The 10,061-nt window shown below is 45.9% G+C and overlaps 1 protein-coding gene across 1 annotated transcript in view; it reads right to left on the bottom strand.

The window, feature by feature from the left end:
* The window catches only part of Rheb (Ras homolog, mTORC1 binding), a 43,440-nt gene extending 33,831 nt beyond the window's left edge, over nucleotides 1-9,609 (bottom strand). The window contains exon 1 of the mRNA XM_055612754.1: nucleotides 8,996-9,609. Within this exon, the coding sequence (XP_055468729.1) occupies nucleotides 8,996-9,047 (52 nt within the window). The 5' untranslated portion in view covers nucleotides 9,048-9,609. The remainder of the gene's footprint in view (nucleotides 1-8,995) is intronic.
* Nucleotides 9,610-10,061: the final 452 nt, after the last annotated feature.

Here is a 10,061-nt window from a genome sequence, read left to right as displayed (position 1 = left end):
AAAGAAAGAAAGAAAGAAAGAAAGAAAGAAAGAAAGAAAGAAAGAAAATTCTCATGCCCTATCATTGCACTGTGTATTATTCAGTTGTTATTTCTATACTAATAGATAGCTGAGTGGTGTCCGAATTTTGATATTGTTATTATTATGGCTCATCACCTGCCTCAGTATTTTGTAAACATACTCCTTCCACAGTAGCTGATTAGTTAAATAAAGATCTGACTGCAAATAGCTGAAGCAGAAGATGGGGGGGGGGGGGGGGGAATTGTGGGCGGAGAGAGGGGGTGTGGGGGGGGGGGGGGGGGGGGGGGGGGGGGGGGGATGGAACTTGTAGGCAGAGACAGGGACTTTGGGAGAATTGAGGGGTGAGAAGATTCACCAGTGTCATATGGAGATAGGTGCTGGGACTGAATGAGAGAGAGGTAATGGGCCACATGGTGGGTTGGTTAATTAAGTAGAGAGGCAACCCAAGCTAAGGCCTAAGCTATATAAAAATTAATAAATGTCTGTTTTTATTTAAATGTAGACGGGTCCAAGAAAGTCCAGCAATACTATCGTGAACTTTAGAAGCCCAAGAAAATTCAGCAAACTTGAAATGTAGTAACAAAATCCAAAGCTCTTTGTGTTTTGTGCTGTCAATGTGACATAAAAGTACCAAGCAGTTGGCTTCAGTTAGTTTGACTAAGAAATTCTGAGAGCAGTTTATCAAGTGTTAGAGTTAATGTGATACTTTGTAACAAACCAAAGACCAAAAACCATGACCAAATTCAGCTTCCATTTAGTGAACTAGGTAACAATCCACTTATGGACAATATTAGAGGTTAACAGTTCATTCTTTTGTACCTTCAATTAAGAAAAACACTGCACATTACTGATTTCCTGTACTACAACAGGTAGCCTGGTTCTCATTTTGTGATGCAGCTGCTGTTTTTATTTCTGTAGCTCCCCCAGCTTTCAGCGAGGCTTGTATTTATAAAAACCACCTTTTAGTACACTGGTACTAAAAGGTAGTATGCTGCTACCAGCAATTTTATTTAATCTTTGGAAACTTCACTATTACCAAGTACAAAGACAACATATCCAACGTGTATCACAAGAGGCCAAGGGAGCTTGATTCAGTTCCTTTTGCAACTCACTGCTTACTACTCAGCATAAATGACTTTACAAAGTTCCTTTGAGGCACTGCATCTTGTGTCCGCCTTCCCAATTTCATTTCTTACTCTCACTTCATTATGCTTTACCACCCCCAGCTTCCTTCCGTTCTCAATCATGCCAAGATCTTTCTTGCCTCACTATATCCTTCTTACCTCTTAGTGCTAGAGAATCTCTTCTAGGTGGCTCTTAGACATATTCTTGCCAATTGTATGTACAATGCACCCACTTCTGATTCAACTTTATACAACAGTGAGTAGCAAGATCCCATGCTGTGCTCTTTGGACTTCTGGAACCTTCTCTAAGACTCATAAGGTGGAAACATCACCAAGTCAGCCATTGCATTTGTGCTCACATTTGTACAAAAGATGCAAATGCAATGATAATGCCTGTGTGGGCACCGCTCAGCAGGAAACAAGACAGTATATATAAGCCAAATGGTGAATCATTTTATTCTCTATCACCACATCCTCACAGGGGGAAAAGAAGCCACTTTCACCTACTAACATCCTTGAGAATACAGTAAGACTGATTAAATTTACTGGGTCTTGACCCTTGCACATCTTTTTAGTATTCTCCAAGAGGGTCAACAAGATGGCTTAAAAGGTAAAGGTGCTTGCTATGCAAGTCTGGAGACCCATGAGAAAGTGGAAGGAAATAAGAGACTCCTGATGAAACTCCTTGACCCTGACAGCCATGGCCGGTGCCCTGCCACACAGAGTAAACAACAATCCCCCCAAACAACAACCATTGTGTATGATGAAATGGAATGTCTGAATAAGCACTTCTGCCATACACAGAAATACGACCGTCTCTAAAACAAGCACAGGCTACGAGACGTCTGCACCAGCTGTTCTTATCTTTTTAAATTAGAAGAATGATAACAATCATTAGTTTAAATCTGGCAGCTCTGAGAAACAAGATCTCAGCTGGGCGTAACAGTATTCATGTAATTTCGGCATTTGGAGGCAGAAGCAGGGAAGTTTACTTAAAGTTGCAGGTATGAGTTAAGGCCCCATTTCCCCTACTGCCCCCCCTCCCACCCTTCTGAGTGGCGAAAGGAGCACACCAAGTCAAGCAAAAACTGGTAGTACAATGTCAAAATTACAACTGTCAAGAAGAAATCAGAATTTTGAAAAGCTACCCTCCAATCCCCTTTTAGTGGTATTGGAAATTAACATAGGGCCTAGAACATGAAAAGCAGATGCTCTACCAATGAGCTAAGTTCCTGGACTGTTTTTATTCTCAAGTTACCCAGGCCAGCCTTGAACTTGTGATCTTCCTCCCTTAGACTCTCAAGTAGCTGGATTAACGGACCTGCACTGTTCCAGCTTGGAAAAGTGTTAAAAAAAATTGTTTTAGATTAAAAGTATTTTCAAAAGCCTGCATAGATGCTTGTATATATGTGCCCTGCCTGATGAGGCTGTAAGAGGGCACTGAATCCCCTTAGAACTGGAGTTACAGCTTGATGTGAGCTGCCCGTGGAAAAGCTTTTAACAGCACTTCTGTACTTAAGATTTCTCTGAGGTTGGGGACAGCATTAGCAAATGTAATTTTTTTTTTTCATAAGACAGGGCTTCTCTGTGAAATAGCCATAGCTGTCCTAAAACTCATAGAGATCGCCTGCATCTAGGCCTCCTTAGTGCTGGGATTAAAGGCATGCACACCATGCTTGGCAGCAAATGTAATTTTAAAGTAGCAGCACATTAAATGTATCAACACAGATCTTCATAACAGTGGACCAAGACCTAAGTTTCACAGTACAGAATCAGTCAGGTATAAGAGCTATTCTGAGTGTAACGCAGAATAATGTGGTTTAATGCAAAGGGAACAAGAGCAAACTCAGGTCCCAAGTGCAGCTCACAACAGGATCTAACTCCAGTTCCAAGGGGAGTCAGTGGCCTCTTATGGCCTCCCTAGGCAGCACACATATGTCATATACAAGCATTCATGCAGGCAAAATACCCATATACATTAAAAACCCCTCTCATCTAAAAGTTTTTTAAAAACACGTTTCCAGGGTGGGACTGCAGACTACACAAAGTACTGACCTAAGACTAACCACTGACAGGTGAGATGGCTCAGGGTATAAAGATCTTTTCTGACAAACTTATCCCTGAGGTCCACATGGTCCAAAAAAACCAACCAATTTCCACAAGCCGTCCTCTTACCTTCAAATATATCCCTACCTCAAATAAATACAATAATAGAAGACACTAAAGACACTATTGGTTATTACTTATAGAGGTTTAGTGCACACCAAAAATACACTAACATCTCAAAGAGCTATTAAAAAGCCAGTTTTCAACCAGGTCGTTGTGGCACACAACTTTAGTCCCAGCACTCAGAGAGGCAGAGGTAGGTGAGTTCGAGGCCAGCCTGGCATACAAAGAGTGTCCAGGACAGCCAAGGCAACACAGAGAAACTCTTGTCTCTAAAATCCAAAAAGAAAAATCAAAATCAACCAACCAAAACAACAACAAAAAAACCCATCACCCATTTTTAACTATTCATTTATTAAAGGCTAATTTTCACCTCATACTGGAATTAAATTAGGAGCCGATGAAAAGTCACTGCTTTAAAAAAATCAATTAAGATTCTTTCATGGTGGCTGGAGAACTAGCTCAGTGGCTGAGAGCATTTGCTGTTCTTACAGAGGCCCCAGGTTCATTTCCAAGCAACAGCACAGTAGTTCACCATTACCAGCAACTCCAGTTCCTGAGGAATGCCCTCTTCTTGTCTTAAAGACATGCACCCAGGCAAAACACTCAGACACAAAATAAATCAATTAAATAAAATAATCCTTTCAAATCTATCAAAATCTAGTTGCTTTATGGGCAGAAATTGGCAAATTAGTCCTACATACACAGGACTAAAATAGGCAAAACAAACTAACAAACAAAACTCCCACAAACAAACACCCTCAAGTTAGAAGACTCCTATATCCTATTGTCTACGACACCACAGTAATATAAGAGAGACTGTACTGCTATGAGGACAAACAGATCAGCCATGAACAGCAGAAGGAAATCTATGCACATTTCACTTTCCTTTAGGAACTGAGGAAAGAACAGTCTTCTAACAGGCTGGGACAAGTTGTACCCTTCTCTCACACCACATATATTAACCTCAAGCAAGTTATAAACCTAAATGCAAGTGCTGAGAATAAAAAGCTACACTGTTTTGGATTAGGTCGTTGAGTTCCCTAGATATCACACACACACACACACACACACACACACACACACACACACACACACGCAAAAGGAACAGTAAAACTGGAAATCATGCAAGGCCCTGGACTCAATCCTGAGCACCAAGGGAAAAATGGAAACAATTTCACCACCACAGATGGAAGAAATTGTTTATAAATCATATATATCCTTGAAGCCTAAAGCCAAAGAGACAAAGAGTTGGTAAAGATGAAGACAAATTCCAAACCTCATACATTACTATTTGAATGTAAACTGAGATGTTAAAGAAAAAGTTTGACAGTTCCTTAAGATGTCAAATGGGGATACCACATGTTCCAACAATTCTACTCTTAGAGAACAACCAAGAAAAATGAAAACACAGGAATGTTTGTAAAGAGATGCTTATTTGTAAGAGCCAAGAAATAGAAACAATTCACATATCTAACAGGAAATAAACAAAATATAGCACAAACTCATATTAATGAAATATTATTCAGCAACAAACAGAAACAAGGTATGATGCCTTTACATGTAATGTCCAGAGTAAGTAAATCAATAAAAACAAGGCAAATTAGTGGTTGCTGGGAGCTGAACGGTGAAAACTGCTAAAAGCAAAGGATTTCTTTGCAGTACATATGGATAAACATGGACATCCCCAGAACCCATGTGGCAGAAGGAAGCTGTCCCCTGACCTCCAATATGCCTGATGTAGCATGCTCTCCCAGCAAATGAATAAAATAGTGTTCACTTCAGCAGCACATGTACTAAGATTGGAACCATACAGTGAAGCCTTCCATATTTTAAAAAGGTTTATAACATTTGGCTGTATAAAATCATATTCATAAGTGTGAGCTGTGCTTATTCTATAGAACAATGAATAGAATTGATAATGCTTCACAAGTTATTGGACTACTCTGCTCACAAAGATACACATCACACACTAAATACACATCAGTTTCACACACTGGTAGGGTTGTACATGGCAAGTAATGTCTAAACCATTTTTTGTTTGTTTTTCAAGACAGGATTTCTCTATGTTACAGAGTCCTGGCTGTCCTGGACTTGCTTTGTAGACCAGGCTGGCCTCGAACTCAGAGATCTGCCAGTTTCTGCCTCCTGAGTGCTGGGATTAAAGGCTTCCCCCTTTCCCCCTTCTTTCTTTCTTTCTTTCTCTCTCTCTCTCTCTCTCTTTCTCTCTCTCTTTCTCTCTTTCTCTCTTTCTCTCTTTCTCTCTTTCTCTCTTTCTTTCTTTCTTTCTTTCTTTCTTTCTTTCTTTCTTGACAGCGATTCTCAGTGTAGCCTTAGCTGTCCTGGACTCTGGTCTCAAACTCAAGAGATTCCACCTGCCTCTGCCTTCCCAAGAGCTGGGATTAAGGGCGTGTGCCACTATGCCTGGCTAAGCCACAATTTCTTAAGAAACACACACAGAGACAAAAGCAGAGGCACTGAACTTTTGTGAGTGTTGTATCCTCAACATTTGTATAGTGTGTATGAGCATGCACAGAGGCCAAAGAGATGTCAGGTGTTCCTTCACTCTCCACCTTATTCCCTTGAGACAGGGTCTCAAGGGAAACTGAAGTTCTCCATTTTCTAGACAGGCAGGTGGCCAACAAGTGTCCAGTCTGTGACCCAACCAGCACACTGCCTTGCACAGCTTTCCATGGGTTCTGGGGATTGGAACTGAGGTCTTCACAGTTGCACTGAAAGTACCCTAACTCACTGCGTTATCCTCCCAACCCTCACATTTCTCGGATTGTATCAGAAAAGGACAGGGTAATTTAATGGGGCAGAATCCAATGCGACTGTTTTCTATTCAGAACAATCAAGCATGTCATGATACCTTTCCCTATGAAGATTCCAACAGCATCGGTCTCATTCTTACAAAGTAATTCATCTACTCTTGCTGAACTGCCATTCACCAAACCATGACCATTTCACTTTACAAACTTCCACATTCCTATGATCACATTCCTCTTAGCAATATGAGGATTACACACAACAAATAAGCTCTTGGAAAGATGGTCTAAAGACAAACTCAATTACCAACACTCTGAAACTCGACCAGACTGAAGACAATTTACTTTCTGATGGTTTTGATTGGCTCCTCACTACTAAGACTCCTCAGCTGTAGCAGCAACAATTCACCATAAGGAAGCTGCTACGTATGGGCACTACCAAAATAAACACAAAGGACCGCCCTAAAAGTTAGAATGACTTACACGTGACACTGAGGTGACTTGTCCTTAAAAGCTCCCCTACTGCAAACACCAGAAAAATACTGCAGGAAGGAAGCTGTACAATTTTAAACCCTTTTGGTGGTTTATCAATGTTTCAAAACAAATGAAAACTTGAAAGCCTAATAAAACAATCACATTTCAGCTTTTGCTGAAGACAAACTTAAGTCTGTGGCATGAAAAAGTAACAATGCCAAGCAGTCTAGTCAAAATAGTAAACAGCATGTAAGCAAGAGAACACTATATAGAAGGCATGGCTTCTGGTAGAGCCTATTTCTATGCTTTATTACCAATCAACACAACGACCTAGAAATACGCACACACAAACAGACACACAATTTAGAAACACTGAAATTTCTATATTTTGGCACCAAACACATCTCTAAATTCTGAGAAGTCTGAATAGTGGGTAATTCCCGGAAGAGAGGCTAGTGCGTGCAAGCATGCTGGCAAAAGGCCAACCCCACTCCTCTGCAAAGAATCCAGAAACTATAAAATATTCTTGCTCATATGAAAGTAAAGTCAAGTCAAATGCAACACTGGGAGCAATAGAGTCTCTCCAAAGTATGTTTTACTTTAATCATTACACTTAAAAAAACAAAACAAAACACTGGAGGCACCACAAATAGGTCTACAACCCTGTGTTCCTCTGCATGCTAGCACTGCACTAATAGCAGCCTAGCACGAACGTCTGTGAGGAAAAGGCTAGGAGTAGCCAGGTACGCCTACACCAGTCCAGGCTATTCAATGGGTCCAGGACCACCTGGATTACAAAAGACCTTGACTAAAAAATCAGGATGGCTTTCTATTGCACAGAAGTTCCTTGGCCAAGCAGACAAAACACTAGACTTACTGAAATCCACTGCCATTTCAAAAAATTTCAGAATAAGATCCAGACCTTTAGAATATTCTCTTGGATTGAAAACGGGTAGCCCGGCTACTTTTGAGTTGCCCTCAGGATTACTATCTTAGCACTCTGTATATTTATCTGGTTAGAGGGTGCTCAAATATTTGGAGGGAATTCGAAAAACAGACAACAGTATGGTGATCCAGACAACCAACAACGGTTGTTATCAAGAGTTTCTTCATAATGGTGTTTAGTAAATGGTCTCTAAGGAGTCGCTGAAACCTCAATTTCATTCATGTTAACTCTAGGGTTGCAATGGCAAGTCAGTCACCTACTCTTCCCGAAAGCGAACACCTGTACTGTACCATGCTGGAGTTGGTGGCCTGTCCACTGCGGGCACTTCCACCTCACACTGTCTCTGATCTTCCATTTCCTCCCTAAGGGCTTTCCACAGCTCTCGAAGGAGAGATGGTGAAAGTATGAGTAAGCAGGCACAGAGTGTTGGTAAAAGAGCACAGACCACGGCACCAGCAGTGAAAAGCAGGGGTGAGAAGGCAGAATGGAAAGCCAAAGGGGTGGGGGTCCATCCAGTGGGGAAGGCTTTCCTAAGGCAATTAGTCACTGTTCCCGCACCTCTGTCCACAATCAGCCGCCCCACCTCCCACTTGCTTCACCGCTCCTCCGTGGTCCTCCCTCTGGCAAGTGCACATTTTCGAAAGACGGTTTACATCTTTCAAAGGTGATATATTCCCAGGTTCGGTCAAAGCCAATAAAGCAGCATGGTTAAGTTCAAACGTCCTGTTTCAGACAGGATGGACTGAATACTACCATGTTCCCTCCTCACCCCCACCCAGGCCCACTTCTATTCGGCCAAAGGTAACTGCTTGGGAGCAGCTTCAAATGTATGTCAATCGCTTGGTGGTGGTGCTGGGAAAACAAAAGGACTTTTGGATTACTTTAACAGCCTGGTTCCGAGTGCCTGGCCTTGTTTCTCCTCAAAAGAAAAAAAAAAAAAATAGGACACGGACTTCAAGAGATGTCTTTCTCGCCTTTCCTGTGCTGGCGGTCAGCTGCTACCTAGCCGGTTCGCGAGGGGCTCAGCCTCGGTTTCTTCGAGACAGAAAACTTGCCCTCTGCGGCCGAAGCTCCGGGAAGTTTCCCCGTTTTCTTTCAAAGGTTTAACTTCTCCACCGACGGAAAGGTCACATGGAGAGGTTTCCTTTGTTGAGATGCCCGGGGCTTGTTCAACTGGGGTGGCGGGTGGGGAAAGAGATCGGACTCCAGAGAGGGCGGGACAGATTCGGGCCGCAGGACTCCAGGGCCGCGGGCCGCAACTCTTACGCCCAGGGCAGGGGCCGGCTGCCTCGGCCCGCGGGGCCCCGCCACCCGCCCGCCGCCCGCCGCGCCCGGGGACGGGGACGGGGAGGGCGCCGCCGCCTCCGCTCAAGATGGAGGTTACGAAACGCGCGCCGCCCGCCCGCCCGCCCGCCACATGGCCGCGCCGCCCCAAACTTCGCAGGCCCGGCCGCGTCCTGGGGCCCCGAGCCCGGCCCCGCCGGGCCGCCACTCACCCACAGACCGGTAGCCCAGGATGGCGATCTTCCGGGACTTGGACTGCGGCATCTCGGCGGCCTTCTCAGCCCGGGCCCAACCACATCAACCGCGGCGGCGGCGGCTCCTCCGGCTCAGGCTCTCGGCGGCGGGGGCGCCGGGGGAACGCGGCATACAGAGCGCGGCGGCGGCGGGCGCGGCTGCCTCTCGCTCGCTCGCTCGCTCGCTCGCTCAACCGCCCAGAACCGACCGCGCGGGCCCTCCCCCCACAACACGCCCACGTGACCGCGCGCGGCCGCGTCAGCGCCGCCTCCCGCCGCCGCCTCCCGGCCCGGAACGCGCGGGGGTGCGTCGGGGGAACGTTTTACTTTAAAGGGAAAAAGCGGAGACGCCCCAAGGCCCCCGGAAAAGTCACGACCGAAACTCGCTGCGTCATGACCCTCCCACCTACTTCCGCCGCTTCTTAATTACGACAGTGCTGCCCGGGCGCTGACTGGACGGCTCCCAGGCTGCCGCGCGCTGACGCGATGGAAACCCCGGCTTTTAGGGGGACTGGGAGTGGATGGAGCCCAGGCGAGAGGCCGCCCAGCGGGGAGCTAAAAATACGTTCTGGCTGCGTTTGCTCCGCGGGGCGCCTGCCTGGTCCCAAAGTGTCGCTCTACCGGAGGGTGGGTGGGCGGGGAAGAAGGGCGGGAGGAGGAGGAGGGAGGGCGGGAAGAGGCCACGCAGCCCCTCGGTGATTGGCTGATGTGGGGCGCGGGGGCGGAACCAGCGGCGAGGAGCGCGGTGATTGGTGAAGCGCTCAGCCGTTGGCCGAGTTGCGCCTGCCCTCCCTTAAAAGGCGCGAGGCGCGTGGCCCCGGCCGGCGGGCTGCAGGTTGGCTGTCGCCTCTCCCTCGGTTCCTGTTTATGTTTTAAATCACCGGCCCGCTCTGTTAGCGTTAGGCCGGGCTTCACGTGGGTGGTGACTGAGCCTTCTCCGCGGCTGAGGGGCGGTGGGAAGGACGGAATCTGCGCGGATTCCAGATGTCAGAAATTCCATGGAAAGCAGCGCGAGCCGGCCGGTCCCCGGTGGGGGGGGGACTCA

This window comes from Psammomys obesus, unplaced genomic scaffold (genome assembly GCF_907164565.1).
Source record: "Psammomys obesus unplaced genomic scaffold, mPsaObe1.curated_primary_1811, whole genome shotgun sequence".
Taxonomy (NCBI): domain Eukaryota; kingdom Metazoa; phylum Chordata; class Mammalia; order Rodentia; family Muridae; genus Psammomys; species Psammomys obesus.
Note: the sequence above shows the minus strand (reverse complement) of the source record. Positions and strands in the feature narration are given on the sequence as shown.